Source organism: Sciurus carolinensis, chromosome 10 (assembly GCF_902686445.1).
Source record: "Sciurus carolinensis chromosome 10, mSciCar1.2, whole genome shotgun sequence".
Classification (NCBI taxonomy): Eukaryota; Metazoa; Chordata; class Mammalia; order Rodentia; family Sciuridae; genus Sciurus; species Sciurus carolinensis.
Genome location: NC_062222.1, coordinates 97,587,563 through 97,609,220, shown reverse-complemented (window position 1 = coordinate 97,609,220; position 21,658 = coordinate 97,587,563). Strand labels below are relative to the sequence as shown.

The 21,658-nt window shown below is 32.3% G+C and overlaps 1 protein-coding gene across 21 annotated transcripts in view; it reads right to left on the bottom strand.

Moving 5' to 3' along the window:
- Positions 1 to 21,658, bottom strand: part of Clock (clock circadian regulator) — a 105,444-nt gene that overhangs the window by 32,385 nt on the left and 51,401 nt on the right. For 20 of the 21 annotated variants that reach the window (XM_047565737.1, XM_047565723.1, XM_047565720.1 and 17 more), the window contains 6 exons: positions 19,081 to 19,172; positions 13,367 to 13,456; positions 7,547 to 7,667; positions 4,528 to 4,641; positions 4,272 to 4,390; positions 2,046 to 2,128 (listed from right to left, as the gene is read on the bottom strand). In XM_047565737.1, the coding sequence (XP_047421693.1) occupies positions 2,046 to 2,128; positions 4,272 to 4,390; positions 4,528 to 4,641; positions 7,547 to 7,667; positions 13,367 to 13,456; positions 19,081 to 19,172 (619 nt within the window). Of the gene's footprint in view, positions 1 to 2,045; positions 2,129 to 4,271; positions 4,391 to 4,527; positions 4,642 to 7,546; positions 7,668 to 13,366; positions 13,457 to 19,080; positions 19,173 to 21,658 lie in introns of those variants that run through there. The other variant, XM_047565741.1, reaches the window with a different exon arrangement.

The window sequence follows — 21,658 nt, the reverse complement described above, 5'->3', positions numbered from 1 at the left end:
AGGCTTACAGAACACCAAATGCACAAAATTACAACAGATCCACACCAAGATACATTATAATGAAAATGCCTAACATCCAAAATAAAGATAGGATTTTAAAGGCTTTGAGAGAAAAGCACAAGATTACATATAGAGGGAAACCAATACGGATATCAGCAGATTTCTCAGTCCCAACCCTAAAAGCTAGAAGGGCCTGCAACAACACATTTCAAGATCTGAAAGAACATGGTTGCCAACCAAGAATCCTATACCCAGCAAAACTAACCTTCAGATTTGAGGATGAAATAAAATCCTTCCATTATAAACAAAAGTTAAAAGAATTTACAACAGAAGGCCTATGCTACAGAACATTCTCAGCAAAATATTCCATGAGGAGGAAATGAAAAACAACAATGTAGGTCAGCAAAGGGAGGAACTACCCTAAAGGAAAAGCTAATCAAAGGAGAAACCAAATCAAGTTAAAAACCAAAAAAAAAAAAAAAAAAAAAGCCCAAATGACCAGGAATACAAATCATATCTCAATAATAATCTTGAATGTTAATGGTCTAAACTTATTAATCAAAAGACATAGACTGGCAGACTGGATTAAAAAGAAAGATCTAACAATATGCTGCCTTCAAGAGACTTATCTCATACAATAAGACATTCACAGACTAAAGGTGAAAGGATGAGAAAAAACATACCACACACAGACTCAGTAAAAAAGCAGGGGTTTCCATCCTTATATCAGATAAAGTGGACTTCAAGCCAAAGTAGGTTAGAAGGGATAAAGAAGGACATTTCATACTGCTTAAGGGAACCATAAATCAGGAAGACATAACAATCATAAATATTTATGCCCCAAACGATGGCACATCCATGTACATCAAACTAATCCTTCTCAATTCCAGGAATCCAATAGACTATAACACAATTATTCTGGGTGACTTTAACACACTGCTGTAAGAATGTATGAGAAAATGCTTTCTCCTCCAGAGTCCTATCAATAGAGTATGTTAGCTAACTTTGGATTTTTGCCAATGGAGAGAGAGAAAACAGTCTTTCATCTGCAGTTTTAATTAATTTACATTTCTCTTTTTTAATGAGTGAAGTTAACTATCTTGTTGTTTATTAATAGCAAATTTTATGTTCTTTTTCTATGATTCAAAAGGGTTATGATTTTGTCAATTTATGTTAGGAAGGATAGTTCTTTGTGATATGACCTGTAAATAACTCCCTTAATGGTCTGTTTTTAAAAATTTGTTTATGATGTTTCTTTCCATAAAAAATTGATTTTTATGTAACAAAAAATACCGCTGAAATAATTTATGATTTGGGGATTTTGAGTCATGAAAGGTTAGATAGTTCTTGCTAACTTCAGGTTTGTAAAGAAAAAATTTTCAAGTTTTCTTATTATTTAATGGTTGTATTATTTAAAAAATATCTTTGGTACATATGGAATTTATCATGGTATATAAGGTAAGGCAGGGATATTATTTTACTTATCCCTATAACATTTATTGACTACTTTTTTTCCCCAGTGATTTGAGATGATGTCCTCTTTATGCATTCAATTTCTGTTTAAGTATCTGAGCATACTTACATCTGGGTAGTGCTGGTCCCACTTCTGTTTTTTTTTTTTTTTCCCCACTAAATTTAGCATCAGGTGACACATCTTAAAACTGTTAAGTTTTCATGGAGATTTTGTTAGATTTACAAATTAATTTACACAATAATATGGTCCTCCTATTTATAGAAAGGCTATTTTTTTGGCTTCAGTGATATTTTTAATTTCTATTTTCAACAGGACTCACATTTTTATTGACATATTAATATATTTTTGTTACTGTTATATATGAAAACTTCCATTAAATCTTCCAAAAGATTGTTTGAATATATGTAAACTACTGATTTTTGTATGTTGATTTTGTACTTGGTAATGTAATTGAGTTATCTTACTGTTTGTAGTAGCTATTAATAAAATACGTTGAATCTAAAAATAAAAAAAAAAATACATACCTCCAAAAAGAAAATAATAAAAAACAAATAAAAATGAAGTTAATTACCTGTGATCTAGAAATAGAAACTTCCATTCTAAACTGTGTCTAGATGTAAACTCTTCATTGGGTTCTTCAACAGTACACATTTCCTACAAATAAATCAATAATTAAAATTCAGAAATACTTCCCTGTGTTCTTAGAAGAATCCTAAATATTATTAGATATAAAACTCATTGTTAGATAACTTTTACCTAAATAAATTTTTAACAAATTTAATTTTTTAGTACTAAAAACGTGACAAGCTGAAGATGTAGCTCAGTGATCAAGAATGTGGGAAGGTCAGTGTTCACTTCAAACTTGAACACTTTTGCCAAAAACAAAACAAAACAAAACAAAACAAAAACCTTTAAAAAAAAAACAAAATTTTTTTTTCTTTTGGTATGAGATTGAACCCAGACGTACTTTACCACTGAGCCACATCCCCAGTCCTTTTTATTTTTATTTTGAGACAAGGTCCTCTAAGTTGCTTAGGGCTTCATTAAGTTGCTGAAGCTGGCCTCTAACTTGCAATCCTCTTGCCTCACTCAGCCTCCCAAATCACTGGAATTACAGGTATGTCACCACACCCTGCTTAAATAAAAATCTTAAAAGTAGCAATAAATGATATTAAAATGCAGACTTCAGAGTTAGTGCTTCAGACTTCTCTCCTGAATTACTGTTCTATATTTCTGTCCAGATACTCCCATACATCTCAAACTCAGTATGCCCTAAAATTAACTGTCTTACTCCTCATACCCAGTTGTACAATTTTCCAACTCTTTAATGAACACCCACCTACACCATGGCAGAGTCTAGAAATCTGATATTCATAACATACTTTCATTTTTACCTTTTACCATCCAAGTGGTCACTACTAATCTTTTCAAATTCACCTTCTAAAGTTATTTAAAAAAAAAAAAAAAAAAAAAAAAAAAACCTATTCCAGCCCATCCATTTCCTATGGCTTAGTTTAGATCTCCACCATCAGTGACAACTTACTGTGGTATCATCTACCCAAACAGCCTCCATGGCCTTCAATTTGTCTTCAATTCTGGGGCCACAATTATTCTACTAATACTCAAATATGTTTATGTAACTTTCTTGCCTAAAAACCTTCTGTGGATCCTCATACTGAAATTTCTTCAGCATGGAAAAAAACAGAAATAAATTTCATTTCTTGTGTTTGCTTACTTTTCTAACCATATTTCCTACTATCCTATTTTCTCCACATACATGAACTCTAGACTCTAGTATCCTCTTGCTGCGCAATGCAATAGTCGAGGACTAGGGCTCTGAAAGAAAAAGAATTACTCCAGTTCTGACATTTAATAGAGACTTTGGGGAAGAAACTTGTCTAAGCCTCATTTTCCTTATATACAAAATGGGTTTCATAATAGCATCTATCTCATAGGGCTGTTATAAGAATTAAATGAGATAATGCATGTAAAAATGTATAGCATGCAATAAGTGTTCAAATGTTAGCTACTATTATTACTTCCTAAGATCAAAACTTGCAGAGCAAGACTGGTTTCAGATCTTCTATCTGCTAACTCAATACTTTGTCCTAGCCCATGGTGTCTCCCAAATCATGGCTGGTTTCTTCATTTTAGCCACTTCTAAGTTGTTGAGCTATTTCTTTTTCTTTTTTTAATTTTTTATTTTGTTTTATTTTATTTTAATTTATTTATTTATTTATTTATTTATTTATTTATTTATTTATTTATTTATTTAGTTGTAGGTGGACACAATACCTTTTGAACCCAGGGCCTCATGCATACTAGGTGAGTGTGCTACCACTAAGCCACAACCCCAGCCCACTTCATTTTCTCACTTCCTTAATTACTGTCTGCTTTTTGGGCCCAGGAAATAAAAACAAATTACTTATATTTTAAAAAGTAAAAGGTAAATTATATGCAGTAAAAGGCACTTATACATTTCAAAAGAAAATTTCAAAAACAATCTTTCAAAAATTACCTAGATTTTGAAGATAGTGAATTAAATACCAAGCACCCCAAAATTTTGTACAAAAGCAGGGCAATGGTGACACATATCCACTGGCTAACTGCAATATATGCTAAAAAATTAGTTAATTTAGCAAGTGTTTTCATAACTGTTTCAGAAATATCATCAATCATAATCATGCATATTTAATAGCCTCTACTATTTCAATGCTTGCAGGAAAATTCAGTCATTCTAGAGAAAAAATATTATATAAAAACAGTTCCTCTTTGAGTAATTAAATTGGAAACATACCTTGATGAACTGTGGTGTAGCTAGCCTGACAGTAGCTACAAAACAAACTCTATCTTCATAAGAAGGCCTATGTGTGCGTTGTATAGTTCCTTCAAAACCATTATGTGCTGCAGTAGATACTAAAATAGTAAGGAAACATGTATTATTAGTTATTCCAATAAACCCAGATGTTACTGTATTCAAGTATCTAAGTATTCTAAGAGCACAGAAAAATATCAAGTTTTAAAATACATTCTAAGAGAAGCATTTAACTCACCACTGTTTAAAGATTTGAAATTTCCTATAAATCTCACATATTCATAGGTAGATGGCTCCTTTGGATCTATTGTTCCTCGAAGCATGTGACAACAGAACTCTAACTGATTTTTTGCTGAAATAAATGATTAAAAAAGTCATGTATCTGTGATATATCACATGAAATAAGATTACAAAGTTGAATAAGTTCACATTTTCAACAGAAGTCTTCAATGACATATTATTTAGTCCATAAAAGTAAAGTGCCTTTAGGAGATGATCTCACCTTGCACAAACAACTTACTGTTCTCTGTTTTTATCTGTCTTTTCTCATTTTTCACTCAATTTCAAAGAAAGATTTTGCTTCCCAGTCTAAAGCTAATGTTTCTACTTCTTCCTTGAACAGCTGTTCCTATCTTCTAAAGACCAGGTCTACACCACATGTTATTTTTGAATAGTTGTTAATACATTAGAGAATTTAAGGATTCAAACACGAAGAAGCTCGAAGATGACTGATGTCACTATTACCAAATAAGGCAACATTTAAAAATCATGAAAAAATGATTAAAGAAGATATCTAATAACCAAAGGTCATGGGTCCTTAATTTCTATAATTTTAAATATAATCAGGTCTTCCATTTCAAAGAGTTTTTCATCTTTTTAGTGTCACAGATCTCCTTTCCTTTCAGTAAGGAATCCTGTTTTCACACATTCACTTCCCTTTACCTCATGCACCATGGCTTGCACCCATATACCTCTACTCTTCTAAAGCTTACCAACATTTGTATTGTCAACTTCAATAGATTTTCCTCATTTCACACTTCCTCATTCTTGTAACTTGAACCTGCCTTCCTCCCTTATCAACTATTCCTCTGTTTTCTGTTAAACAAACCATATCCCTACTTCCTCTACGTATCAATTTGGTCTCTTCTCTACCTATACATATCCCAAAGCTAATGCTTCACCAGGCCCTGCTCTTCATTTCACCAAGGAAACTCTCATAAATCACTTTTTCCAACTAACACTTAGGACCATCAACCCAGTAGTCACAAATTGCCCTGCACCTAGGTAGGTGAAACATTTATTCATTGTGCCTTCACTCTCGTGCCTTTGATACACCTTTTCCTACTATACTTGGACTAATACTACTTTCATCACATTGCTTCAACACTCGAGGACTAGTAACACTTTCCTTCACTTACCTCATCAAACTTATGCTCTTTTGTTATCAAATTAGATGGTTTTACCATCTAACTCAAGAGGTTTAAAAACTTAAGTATCACCATCTTCCCAAAACCCTCCCCAGCTTGGTCACCAGTGCATAACACTGAGCCCACCAAGTTTGCCTACTTAACACTCCTATACTTCCTTCTTCATCCTTACTTCAATTACAACAATAATACGGTTTTCTTTTTTTGTCCTGAGTATGGTCCTTTTCAAAATTTTCTATCCAAGTGACTTCCCTCCTACCCTCGATTATAAAACCACCCAAATCTCCTTCACTTGCTCTCCACTGTGTAAAAAATAAAAACTCTATAGAATAAAATATCAGGCTTTTTATAATTCTGTCCTTATTTCCCTTTCTAGATATAAATCACATCATTTGTACCATCTTCATTATGACCAAAAATGACCTACTGAACTTTCCAAGTAATGTCCCCTGTGTTTTAACTTGTGTTAAACACTTTTTTCCCCCTGGGGAAGAACTTGCATATTTGATGCTTAACAGGGGATTAACAAGCCACTTAATTAAGACTTTACTATACTAAAAAGTAGTACTGCTGTCCTTATCTCTGATCTTAGAAACAGGAGCCTATCATCTCTACCTTTATGCCAGAGATTTTGATTCAGTTCTCTGGCTAATTCTGTCCTTGTGAGGGTCTCTGAAGCCAACTCCTTCTCCTTTGTCTCTTTGATAAAGATAACCCTCTTTATCTCTCTCAGGGTCCCTTTCTAATTCTTCTACCCTTGTTTTATGTATTTACCTCAAGCAATATTGTTCATTTCATTACCTCAAATACTATTTATAGGAACATAATTAGCTTCTACATCTATTAGATCCAGTCCAAATCTTTCTCCTAAATATTAGATTATAATGACCTATTGGTCATTGTCAGGCAAACTTGATCATAAACAATTACAGTTAGGCTTCAAATGAATTCTCCCCTGAAAAGCTATCCATGCTTATCAAAAGATACACAGAAATATATTTTAATTTTTAGACAATCACTAATATATAGAATTTTAGGATTTAAATACAAAGAAGATCTAAGATGATTGAGGTCACAATTACCAAATAAGGCAACATTTAAAAATCATGAAAAATAATTAAAGAAGATATCTAATATCTTCTGGCCAGATACAGTGATACAACAATTTTGAATTTTATACTGGGTAACAGTGGAAAAAATGCTGTGAACTGGTCAAGCTTATTTCCCTAATGAATCTAGTAGAAATGTCTGATTATACCAAAATATTTTGTGGTTTTTGATGGCAAGAACTGTTTTTCACTATTTTGGTTCTTTTTGATAAAGCACAAATGCATAGCACATTACATACACCCAATAAAAGGTTAGTTAATTTGGTTTAATTTAAAAAGTAAATAATTTTTCTTTTAATTTAATAATCTTAACAAATTTGCAGATTTTGCCCCCCACAGTGTGATTGCCTAATTAACGATGAAGAAAACAAGGTTTAATTATCTACCAATAAATACCAACATGATTTTATTCAAAAATTAAAAAGATATTGTCAGATTTCCATTACTGTATAAAACAGTTTTATGGCATAGTTGTGGTCAGATTTATTATGACAAACAAGATGAAATTTCAGTATACTTTGGAATAAATTTCAGATTTAAATATGAACACAATTCTATTATACATATATATACATATTATTTAAAAAGCATTCAATAGGGTATATGGAATAATACTGTATTTTAAATTATTAAACATGTCTATTTTTCACGAACTTGCAAAAGTAAAGGATAAGGCTATCAAATATAATATTTGAGTTTGTTCTTAACAGTTACTACTTACTTTTTAAGTATTCAGGAGTTAATGAATCACTTTCCAGCAGATGGGTAGAGAGTATTTTATAAAACTCTGAATGTTCCCCCTCTGGGATAAAATTAAATATACTTTGATCCACAAGATCAGACTGAAAAATAAATTTTAAAAAATAAAATAGTTTAATGACTCAAGAAGCATTTGTTTTGAAAATGTAAAATCACTATCAAACAAAAGAGGAGTATGAATGATTAACTTTCAATTATCTAAGAAAACCAACAAATGTCAAGTAACAGAATATACCTTAAAAAAAAACAAGATTGAAAAGTTGGAAGAAAGTTAACACTATAATCATGACTCTGACATCAGTGTCATCAGATCTATGATTAATATGACCTAAAAGCCTGGTGTATTATTTGCAAAGCTGAGTTTCGCTAAGTTTGAACATTTTAAAATACGATAGGACTAAGAAAGGTAATCAAAAATTCTGGCTACAAAATATAGCCTTACCATCTATTCAAACCTATGCTAAATGATGGTGGTAGACATGACTACAAAGGACCAGTGTCTGGTTAAATGAAAGATCTGATTCGGGTGTCATTTCAGATGTTCAATGTGCCCTTTTGTTTTTATTCCATCTTTTCTGGGAATCTGTCAAAAAGTCCTGCCCTAAAAGAGCAACTAATATGTTAAACATTTTAATTCTTGCTAATATATGGCTTTAATTATGATTCCTTAATCAACAATAATTTGAGAAACAACAGGGTGCCTACAGTATGGGATGGCTATGGAATTAAAGATGAATATGATAATATGAATAGGATAATTCTATCATTAAGTACCAATGACAACCAAACTCCAGTGACTTCACATTTTCTACTAAATCTAGTCCATTCTATTTGATTTCTCTGTATTTTCAATTGCCCTGAAGAATCCTAGGGATACTGAGGTGGGTATCTCAAGGACTGAGGAGGCAGGGATGGAGAGATGAGGAGGAAGAAAACATGAAGGCAGGTCTGTATTCAATCAAAGTCATTATGCATTTATTTTGTTTGTAATTTTATACATCTATAAACACTTTTTTTGAAGAGCTCTGTTGCTTAAAAATAAAATCAACAATAACAACAACCAAAAAAGAGCAAAAGAGCCACTGGAAATGATGGTAGGCTGGGGAGGAGTGCTTTACTATTCACCACATGAGCCATACATCCACATTCCTTCTCTTTTCTCTAGCCCTCAAAGTTCACACCGTAAAGTGAAATGGCCTTTCCCTACCGCCATATATCTGTAATCCTCCATTTTTCAAAGATCAGTTCAAATTATTTCTTTCAAAAAAGCACCCCCTTAATACCAAAATCCACAATAAAAAGAATAAAATTTCTTTAGTACTTATTACATAGGATTTCCTACTTGCCATTAATGAATGATGTTAATTAGTCATTTCTCATTACAAGTATTTGTTATTTCAATGTTTATGTCCTGTTGCCCCATAAAGAACAAAAGGGCCCCCTATCTTATACCTTTCTCTTTCTCCTGTCCAGTCAAGGAACATTAAACCCTGTCCCTTGCATTTAACAGCTATTAGCATAATAAGTTATTTGGGGTTTAACAGGTTTCTTAATAATGGTTTAATGGGTAACCACACCTAAATGGTTACCTATATTTTAATAAGGAATTATTCTACAGAACTGAAAAGTCCTAGAACTGAAGGAATAAACTAAAAATACATGCTTGAATAACAGAAATGCTAGAAATATGTCTTGTATTGACAATAACATATCAAAGATATCAGCATTGATATGAATTTTTTAAAGTCTTGATAGAAAAATAAGATCAATTTGGAATAAAATTTTTCATTTTGAGAATGATTACAGTTTTCTACTGTTGTTTATTCTTCTTATATCTTCTATAGTTGAGTAAATTGTGATTCAATCTATTTTTACCCTTGCTTTTCTATCTATAAATTCATAGGATGCTTCTATTCACAGAGAAATAATTATGAATGGCTAGAATTGAGTAGGGTCACAAGCAATGCTTCTCTCCCACTCTGCCTCTCCTGCCAATTTATGAAGAGTGTCAAATTTCTATTAACTGCTGTAGCTCAAGTTTCAACATGAGGTTAATCACTTGATGTTACCATGAAATCTACTAGGTTTCCAAATACCATGCCAAGGGAAGAAAAGGAAACAGTAGCTAACTGGATCCTTCCATATTCCTAAACCATCTTAATAAATAGTAAATGTATTGATGATTTAGTTATATGACATGTTTCTACCTTAGGTCAATGCTACCATTTAGTGGAAATTATAAGCACTGCCAATTATATTTTCCCTTTGGTAGATAAGGGCCACTTAGATGACTCCCATACACAACAGCTGCTTAGGAGGGAGAGAAAGCTCCTTTGAAAAAATGTAAAATGTATTTTGTATATAACCAATTTTTAAACATTTATGTTTCTCACAAGCATAAATGTCAAAAATTTCAACCCTCTCAAATTAGCCTTTGCAACCACCACATAATTATTGAAAGAATATGAAATTATATTTCTGCATACTATATCTTACTAAAGACTGTATTAACTTTCCTAAAACACACTGTTTTTTTTCTAAACTACTGAGTATGGCCAGGCATGGTGGCACACGCCTGTAATCCCAACAATTCAAGAGACAGAATCAGGAAGGTCACAGATTGGAGTCCAGACTCAGCAACTTGTCAAGACCCTGTCTTAAAATAAAAAATAAAAAAAGGACTAGGAATATAGTTTAGTAGTAAAGAACACTTGGGTTCAATCCCCAATATTACAAGAAATAAAAATTTAAAAAAATAAACTACTGAGTTATGGAAAGTAGCTAATGAGAGGAATATCAGTTTCTTAATAGTGGAATTTTTAGTCCTGGATTCTATTTGATTACAGTGTGGGTAATCAGCTTCTATGTTACATGGCTAAAAATCTAATAAATTCTTTCTCAGGAACACATTTCAGCAAGCATGAGAATATCACCCTTAAATAGTAAATTTTATAAATTTTAAGTATATAGTAGAGTAAGACACTAGACCTGGTATTTCTGGCACTTCCACTATATTACTGTACAATTAAGTCCAGTTTTCCTGGGTTTCATGTTTTTTACCAATAAAGGACTGGGGGTTAATGATCTCTAAAATCCCTCTGGCACTGAAGTGTGTGACTCTACCATCTTGTTAACAGAAAGAGCAGGAAAAAATATTTCTTATATTTTGTTTCTAACCTCAAAATGAATAAAAGCATTTATGCCTGATTATTAGTCATAACAGGTTAAGTGCACCTAATTATTATGAAATTACTTATTTTCTAAGTATGAGATAAAGAAAACAAGTTTTTGGTAGGACCTCTACATAGAATCTTATAACTTTAAATCAGATTTAAAATTTAAATTGAAAAATTTTAAGTCATACTGTCCACTCATTAAAGTGGAAAGTTTTAATTTTTCAATAGTACTGAATAATAAATGCTAAAGCCAAATTTAGGGATTTGCTAAAGTTTCTCCTCTGCTGGGCAAAAGCCAAAATTCCCCTTTAGACAAAACAGGTATGCATATTAAAATACAAAGAAAGGATAAAATTTTAAAACTTCTGTTTGGCACCTGTTATAGTTTAATTATTAATGACAATGCAAAACAGAAAATCATTTTCTTGTGTTGATCTTAAACAAATATTAGTTTTCTCAAAATAAGCTATGTCTATGCTTTCAAACCATCAAGAAACTTTTTTTTTTTTAAACAACAATCACTTTTATTTTTTATTTTATTTATTTATTTTTTTTGCGGTGCTGGGGATTGAACCCAGGGTCTTGTGCTTGCAAGGCAAGCACTCTACCAACTGAGCTATATCCCCAGCCCCATCAAGAAACTTAATTCAGCAATATCAGTGATACAAGGGAAAATATTCACAGTAATTAGGAAGTAGCAAAAAAACTGTAATAAAGTATATTACAATTCAGTATGGAAAGAATTGGGTTCACTGGATCAGCAACAATCTCCCTTATCTAAAAATTCATCTGTCAATCTACATTTTTTGGATAACACAAACAAAAGCAAAATCCAGAAGATATTAACAGCAAAAGAACCTGAGTGTGGGACAGACGGGAACTCTCTATTAACTTCTCAATTTTTCTGTAAACCTAAAAATGATTCTAAAATTAAAAAGTTAACATTCCATGAGGAAATTGGAAGGGTTTTTATTGAAATGTGGGATGTTGAAGATCAAACTCTTGATTCTAATTAGATCTGTCACATGTTGCTTATTTCAAAATGTAATTAAACTTTCCCTCAGAAAAGACCCACCACCAATGAGTCATTAAGAAGAGGTTTTTTTCAAAAACAGGCACATCAAGTGGCCTACTCATTTTCATCCACTTGGTAAATAATCACCAAGTGTCTCTTTGAAAAACCAACTAGAACTTCTATGAATCTTACAACTACCCTAACAATCCAAGTAAAGAAAATGAGAGTTTACTTAAGTATGTAGAAAGTGACAAGACAGAGACCAGAGGCCTCTAATTCTGAATGGAGTACAAGGACACCACTGAGAAGCAGGTTTTTGTTAAAGATGCTCTCATGACTAAATAAAAGGTTATTATATAGTTACACAAATGAAGGAAAAATCAATACAATTCTACATGGCTTAAAAGTATATACTTACATGTACTATTTATTATGTAAAATATATAATTATACTTATTCTCAATTACTTACATCATAGCTTATTCATACAAGGGGATTCTTTCCCTGGGTTTTCTTGCTATGCAAATTTAAAAAAAAAATTGCCCATAATATCCACATGGTCTACCTTTCTCTATGTCCATGCTAGTTGACTCACATGCTGTTATCTCATGCTTTGCTCAGACCATTTTTTAGATGTTGGGTTCATTGCCTACTATTTGAGCTTATTGGAAAGAAAGTCCCTAGAAAAGCAGTAAAAATCTAGTCATTTTCTATGTGAACCAAAGATATCAGTACATCACTCAGTGCCTGGCTGTAAGTGTAGAGTCCATTCTCTTTATGAAGTATGAAGCAGTACAGTCATCAAAGGGAAAGAAATACTGCTTTTAGATATCTCTTAAAAGAGATATTTGCAGAGCAGTTTATATGCATTGTTAAAAATTTTCAAAAGAAAGACATTTTAAGAGTAATTTATTAATAATGTTAGAATATTTATATCTCAGACTCATCTTAGATAACAACTATTGAATAAAAACTGCAAATTCATTTTAAATACCATCAACTTCAATAGAACACTTAACAAGTGTTTGGCACAGAAGAGATGTATAAAAAATACATGCTGAATGAAAAAGCAAACACAATTTAGGTATTTACTTCCCTTATCACAATTATACACTTTTTTTGAATTCTTTATACCTTTGGTTATATTGATAATGAATTGAGTATGGTCACTTATTAATTTGTCACAGCAAAAAGTTCTATACCCACTATTTTCAGTATGTTTTTATAAGTCATTCTTTTGAGAAAATCATTTATAAGTTTGCCTAACTGTAACATCTCAGCAGAAAACTGATTATTCTAAAAATATTCTCAGTGCTTTATCACCTTCATCAGACTGACCAAAAATGAAATACTGAAAAATTAGCATTAGAATAAGGAAGGGAAAAACAACAGAGGTTCAAATGCAGTTGATATTAAGTTACCACAGATTAGTCAAGACTGATTTGATAGAACACAGCAAAGATATACTCAGAACTTTTATCCCCACCCCTTAATCACTGTTCAACACTGCTCTCAAGTCTACTTCCGGGTGCTTTAGGGTATTTAAAATTGACATGAAATAAGAAAGAGACTGTAGGATTTTTATACTCACTGGCAAATGCTCAAGTAATGAAGTTACACTCTCTGACACATATATTATACTTCCATCTGTCATGATTGCTAAAAAAAAACCATCAAGAGCCTGAAATTAAACATAATGGTCAGTTAAATGAAAAAAGTATTTTATAGGACAGAAATAAGATAAATGATTAGGAACATATTATGGAAATAGCCATAGTACTGTCCTACCCTTTCCCCTTTATAGTACCTTAAAACTTATTTTTTATATATCTTTAAATGTTTCAGGAGGGGAAATCACTCTACCTACTGAACAGCTGATTTCTACACATAAGGACTATGTTCTGCCTTTATCACTGCATACATTACACAATCCAACTGTATATACAATATGGCTTAAAATGTTAACATCTCCGAAGTGTACATACCACCAATAACACATCTTTAGCACAAAAGAGAACATATCATTATTATTTTGGATATGTATGTTAACAGAGAAAAATGTATGACTGAAATGTAGGGAGATACATAGGTAATAAAATGAAGGGAGTAGTAGGAAATTAAACTGAAAAACTAGGTTGAAGCCAACTCATCAAAGGCCTTGAATACCAGATTAAGACACAAAGACTTAATTCTATACACAATGGGAAATCAACACATTTTAGGGAATTGTGCTTTGAAGAGAGTAGTCTAGAAGTACATAAATTGGATTTAGAGGGAACAGAGAAGTGAGTCAGTGGCTTTTAGAATAATTAGGGAAAATATTCATGAGACTATGAAAGAAATTCTAACAAGAGGAAAAGAGAAGAAAAGATTAGGTGAACAATGAGAAATGTAAACTTCTTTTGGAGAGATGTTAGACCAGGGGGTACAAGACTTAACAACAAAGCAATCCTACATTTCCTATTTTCCAAAGTATTTTCATTTGAGAATTCTAGGAACAGAAATGAGATCTTCAAAAGACAGAAGCGTGCCAAAAACAAATTATTAGGAAGAATGACCTGCATATAGGGATGAGAAGATGAGAATACACTGTCATTAAAGAAGTAGATAAAAGCCAGACACAGTGGCATATCATGTAACCCCAGTTACTTGGGATGCTAAGATAGGAGGATGTCAAATTCAAGGCCAGTCTGGACAACTTAGCAAGATTCTGTCTCAAGATAAAAAATAAAAAGCTAGAGACAGCTTAGTGATAAGAGTGCTTGCCCAGCATGCACAAACCCCTAGGTTCAGTCTCTAGGACAACTAGAAAAAAAAAGTTGACCAAGGATAAATGGGTGATATCAAACAGGGCAAGGAATAGGGAAATGAATTTTGGTGATAGTCAAAAGTTATGTCAATAGGAAAATAAGTTAGACAATGATGAGTTTAGAAGGAGTGGGTAATGAGAAGCTAACAAAACACGCTCATTCGTGAACTTGAGAGGGGAAGAAAGGAAGAAAGAACAATAGTTTTAAGAGGATTATGTATCAGGGAATGCATTTAAACAACAAAACAGTAACCAGGATATCTGTAGGCTAAGGAAAAGAGAGGTCCAGTGGAGAAGTTAAAAATAATTTCTTTTTAATTAAAGAGTGTTCTCACAGGATAGTAACCTTTGGTAGGAATGATGAATATCTTAGTCATCTTTCATATTTGAAGCACCTAACATATAGTACAAGTAAAAACTACTGATAGTATATAACTTATGACCTGGGAATGAAAGCAACCTCTAGTTCTAAGTAACTGCTGAGTATACAGAAACAGACACACTCCTCCACCTCCTCTGCTCTTGGGAGAGAAATCTGGACAACAGAGAACACTTATTTTGAGTAGATCCCTATTTTCTAGAATGGCTAAGGCAAACCCATATTTAGTTAATTGGAAAGGGGGATAGAAATCTTGTAATTTAAGCCAATTTATAAATTATTTTAAAAATTTTAATAAAATAATACAATATTATTCCACTATTAGTAATCACCTTATTATTGTTACTTTTAGTAAGGGCCAAAATGATGTTAAGAAGAAAACTGTGCTTTTTCTCATGTGAAGACAGACTGTGTTACCTTTGAGAACAAATCAACATTTACTATGATATATGTATTTGCTATTAGGTCATTTGCTAGAAATTGAAGTATAGCTCTCTTCTGTGAAGAGAATGAATTGAAATCAGAGCTCCTAATAACTTAATCCCACTTCTAGATCTAAAGCCTGAATTTTTCCTCTTTCGAAGTAGGCAGAGACTAAGAAAAGAAAAGCCTCTAATGGCACCTTGCCAAAGTCTTGACACACAGGACTCTGGGTCCACATACCTTTTAAGTAAGGGACAAAACTTCCCACGAGGTACATGTATACCAAAAACTAAAGGGTCCCTGAGAATGATCAGAGAGATGTAAGACAATAAGGCAGAGAACATGCTCATCTCCAGAATGAAGACTATGAAGGCTCCCCCACATTGTACGAAAAAAGGGTCAGAGCTCATACTTAAAACCATTTGTTTTCCTATTTGATATCTACTTGACCCCAACAGAGACTGTTTAGTTGTGGGAAGACTAGAATGCAAATTCTAGGGAAGTGAACAGAAGATCCTTGTGGATCTACAGCAAAGATGAAGCTGACAGGGAGCACTAGCCCTTTCCTTGTAGATTACTGGAGAGACCTGACAGTTGCCAAGAGACAAGAAATATATACTGGGAGATTACTTCACAGAGTTGATTTTGCAGAGAACTGATCAGGTTAAACTGTCCTGATTGCCTTGCCTACTCCCAGTCCTCCAAGGGCAACAGGAAATAATTCTCAGTCAACAGACAAAAGGGAGAGGGGAAGAGGGGCAATGAGGGATGGGAGAGAGACAGACAGAAAGCATGTACGTTTTAAGTGAATTTTAAGACCTTAGTTACAGTTCTTCCATTAATTAACTATCTGACTGTGGACAAGCTGCGATATCTCAGAGCATCTTTAAAAATGAAAAGGTTGAACTAAATGATCTAATCTCTTCTTCTACAAGCTCTGACATTCCAAGATAAAGCCTACATCTGAAATTCTGCTGAAAATAGTATGTGACCTGCTTATCTGTAATCTGATCAACATTACTGGCCAAGAAGATAATAAAACTAGGTTATATTCTGGCCAAATGAACTTCACCCCAACAGAGCCAGTTCTATTTAAGTTATGAATCAAAATTTTTCATAGTTAATCAACAAATCTGGAAAGACTTTGGACATGTAAAATTAACTATCTGGAGTCAGTGAAATACATATATATACACATATCCTTCATTTTGTCATATTAATATTAGAATGTATATTTACTTAATAGTTATACATATTAAAAATAAAAATGCTTGACATTAAAAATAAATAACATTTTTTAGGAATGTATACTAAAATCTAGGAGGATAATCATGAGAGAATTATATTATATTTTCAAAATTCTTAATATATATGTTTGCTACTGTAACAAATGTTAATTATCTCTAGAATCTTGGGTTTATTTTTTCTTTAATGCTTACTTATTGACAACTGATAAATCTTTCCATTATGAAGAAATATTTGAAGATAATCTTTTAATTTAGCTTACTGGTAAACATTAAGAATGTTAATAAATGAGAGTAGATATTAAATGAATTTTTTAACTTATAAGAAATTTTTTGTGCCAACAAAGCAAGGTAAGTAAACAGTTTATGATTAACACTACTAACTAACACATTAAACGCTTGCACTGAGGATATTATCATAAAATTTAAAAAGTTATTTCTTTTTCAGTTGTAGACATTAGCATGTATATACCCACATTACATTAGCATGTATGACATTATTTTTGGACAATATCAAAGTCCTTTTCAGAGTAAAAACATAAACAATATTGGGAACTATGGTTTGTAAGTTAAGTGTATACTAACTTAAAGAACTAATTGCTGGTTACACAGTTACAAGTTCTTTGCCATGGTTGACTTTCACTAAAAAGAAAAATTTGGTGGCAATGTCCACAGTGACGGTGCAATGAATCTCATCTGAGTCAGCTACTAGTTGTGTGATTTTAGGCACATTTCATAATGCCTTTGTACTTGATTTCCTTATCTGGAAGTGAAAAAGATATTAACATCTACTTCATAATATTATTTATTATGACACATAAATATTACAGTCTACTTTATAGGATTGTGAGGATTCAATTAGTTAACGTGCAAAGTGCTTGGCTATTTTTCGGTTTCAAAGAACAGGTTTAAGTGTTTGCAATATATTTATATTCCAACGAATTTTCATAAGACAATATTCATAAGACAATACACAAAGACTTAGTCTAGAAATTAATTGTTCCACCTAAAGTATAAGCAGAAAAAATCTCTAGTTCGCAAAATACCTTGCTTCAGACTTTAGTAAATAAATGAAGATATTTGAGATACAGACATTACATACACATATGTTATAAAGATAAATGCTTAATATCTAAAATAATAAACCCAAAGGAGGCGAGTACATTATTTAACAACCTCTATATTCTCACCTCAACTGCTTTTTTGCATTCTGTATCTACTTCATGTAGTTTTCTTGTCCTTAACTTTTTCTTCAAAGTAAACCAACTCTTTCCTATTATAAATTTTCATAGAAATTTGATACTAATCTCTGTATACTTTGTGTACCCAGATGACACCTACCTATGTTATTATCCATGGGGAAGGATTAAAAAGTAGAAAAGTAAAATTGATAAATGTAAGTAATTCAAAATTCTGTGGTATTATCACTGGTTGTATGAGGTATGAAGTTCTGTTATTATAAGCAAAAGTGCTCTGAATTGTTCTTCAAATAACTGTCACAGAAGAACATCTGTTCATTTCCTTTTAAGTTTCTACTTAAATTTTACTTTTATTTTTTCTATTTATATTTTCCAAAATTCTTCTTTTATTATTATTTTGTGTTATTTTAGGCAAATTTTAATTTAGGGTTTAAAAAAATAGCCTACTGCCCAGTAGGACACTGCTATAGACCGAATGTTTGGGTCCCTCTGAAAAATTCCTATGTGGAAACCTAATTTACAATATGAGTATATTTGAAGGTTGGGCTTGATTAGTGTCCTTATAAAAGAGGCCCTAGAGAGATTCTTTGCCCCTGCCATCACATAAAGTCACAGGAAAAAAGACAACAAGCCAGGCATGGTGGCACATGCATATAATCCCAGCAGCTCCAGAGGCTGCGGCAGGAGAATCCCAAGTTCAAAATCGGCCTCAGCGACTTGGTGGGGATCTGTCTCAAAATAAAAAATAAAAAGGGCTGGGGATGGGATTGGGATGTTGCTCAGTGGTTAGGCACCCCTGGGTTCAATCCCCAGTACCAAAAAATAAATAGATAGATATATAAGAAAAAGAAAAAAGAACCATCTATGAATAAGGAATCAAGAGCTCATCAGACTTCAAGTCTGAGAGTGCCTTGATCTTGAATTACCAGTCTTTAAAACTGTGAAAAATAAATTTCTGTTGTTCACAAGCTACCCAGTTTATAGTATTTTGGCACAGCAATTCAAATGGATTAAAACAAACACATTCCATATAATATCTAACACGATGAATAATAATCCTATTCTTTTTTAGATGTAGTTGGTGAGAACTCAGTACAGACTTTTTAATTGAATACATAGCTTATTATATTTACACCAAATTAGGATCTTCCAATATTAACAACACTTCTAAAACTATGTAACAATTAACTACTCCCTATAATTTCTTTGTTGAGGAAAACAAAACTTTTCAAAAATTAAATCTGGACATACCTCTAACATTAATTGTGTAAACTCTTCATTACTAAGGAATGTAGGTTTCCAGTCCTGTCGAATTTCACTAGCATCTGACTGTGCAGTGATTTCTGTGAACAGATTGACACATTAGTGGCATCCTCCAATCACTTGGTGGAGTACAAAAATCCTACCAGTTGCATTCTCTCCTCCTACTATAATAAAAGATGAGAATGACAGGTAATAACATTTATTGGTCTTTACATCAAGAGGCCTAGTTCTGGTGTGATGAAATATTTGCATTAATGTGGGAAGTTATCTCCTTGGATTTGGTCTTTTGGTAATATCAGTAAACTTTTTTTTTTTTTTTTTTCCTAAGGAGCGCTGATAGCCTTTATGGATAATAGACAGGCCTGAGATTACATCCTGTTTAACACAATGACCAAACAAGTATAAGAACAAGCAGCACAGTGGTGCAGGCTTATAATTCCAGCTACTCACTTGGGAGGCATATACTAGAATATGAAAAGTAATTAAGAAGCATAACTACTAATCCTATGGAATACAGTCATGCCTTTAAAATTCACATCAACTACATACATTTAGCAAAAAGGTCATAAATTTATAAGTAAATCCAGTGAAGTTTAACAACCAATCAATTTCACAGGGCTAAGTATTTAAGAATTCCCCCTTAATGTAAATTTTATTTTTTGAGAATTACATATTAAATTTTGGAGGGAAAAAAACTGATTTACTTAATGCTCAAATTAATTCTCTACTATCAGAGGGAAAGGCATCCATTTTGAGTCATTTCATTTAGTAACTATCGATTAAAATCCTACAGTATCTAAGGAACTGATTTTATGAGGGTGCCATCTATGAAGGGGTGCTGAGTTTAGTAAGAATACTGTTTATAAAAGTAAAATGTAATGACAGTGGTGGCAATAAAAATGAAGGTAAGCAATTCTAACACATTTATACACAAATCAACAAAATGTGGCAACTCTGATACCATGCTGAGGTATATTAAAAAAAAAAATCCAAAAGCATTTTCAAGTTTGAGTCCTGGTTGACTAAAAACAAATGGTGGGATAGAAATGGAAAAGGCAAGTTAAGAGAAAGAAGCAACTTGACAAAAGGAAAAAGAATTCAGTTTTAGATGCACTGAGTTTGAGTAGTCTATGCAAAAGAAGTATCTAGAAGTTATCTGAAAATACAAGGTTGAATATTTTGTATCTAAAGATAAAGATATGGTAATTTAACCCATTAAGTCTCAAGTTTTCAATTCTGTAAATATTTCAGTGAAACTGACATGGGTTAAATTAGGTTGGAAATCATAATTCAGAACTTAAACATATTATTATTAGTAAATATTATATTATTATATAATAAGAGTATAATTGTATGTAATATGTAAGACTATATTTAAGCATTTATAGATATTCCACATCTGGGACAATAGGACAAAAATGGGTTAATAGAGATGCTATAGTTAAACCTATAGAATGAAACAACCAAGGAAAAATGTAGAGATATTAAGAGCAGAAGGATAGCCTTTGAGAAACATCCCATTTAAAGAAAAAGAAATAGGGAAGTAGTTTTAATTTAGAAAGGGAAGAAGCAGCACAATTTAATGAAGCCAAGGGAAAAGAAAGTCATATTTAGATCCAAATTTAGGTTTACAGACATATAAGAGAATGAGGTATAAGAAAAAACTTTTGACATATTGGGGATGGGTGGGTAACATCATTAGTGAAATTAACAAAAATAATTTCAAAGAGTGGTAAAGTATAAACCAGTCTAGTAACCAGTCCAAGTGAACTAGGGAGAAGTAAAAAGAGACACTACTTATTATCTCTCCTAAAGTTCTGCAGTTTCATTTCAATCTGAAAAAGGAAATATCCTTTTATCATTTTTTTAAATTTAGTATATCTGCTACCAAAGCACTTGACATTCTCAAATTCCCTGCGCCCCCACTTTGGTGCCAGGGTTGTAATCCCAGGTCCTGCACATGCTAGGCAAAGTGAAGTGTTCAAATGCTGAGCTGCAAACCCCAGACCCCTTCAAATTTTCTTTTCATGAATTGTTTAGTCAAGGTGATTTTCTTTAATTAAGAAATAGTGACTTTATTTTAAAATATAGTATTTATTTCCCAGTTATAAATTGAAATTACCTTTTAAAATAACTTATAAGGCCCTTATTTGATCTAACCCTTTCTCTTCTTTCAAATCACCCATAACATTCCAACACAATCAAGCTCCAGTTACAATGAAGTCTCCTTGCTTCTCTTTCCAGTGCTATCTTCTTTTGTGTGAAATGCATTTTCTTTACTTAACCTAAAAGGCTCAGTTGAAAATTAATTAAAGTTTTCCCTGATATATTCTTTCCTTTGTGCTATCATTATGTATTTACAGTTGTTAAGCATTATGCATATTATAGTCATTTGTATTATAATTATCTACTTAATGTTTGTCTCCCCTGGCTTCAGTTAATTGAGGGCCAAGAATGTTACTCTGCATCATAAGGATTTAGGATATTGTATGCCCTAAATAATTGTTTATTGGGGGAAAGAAAGAACACACCAGGAAATCTGTCTTTAACGATGATTGGTTTCTTT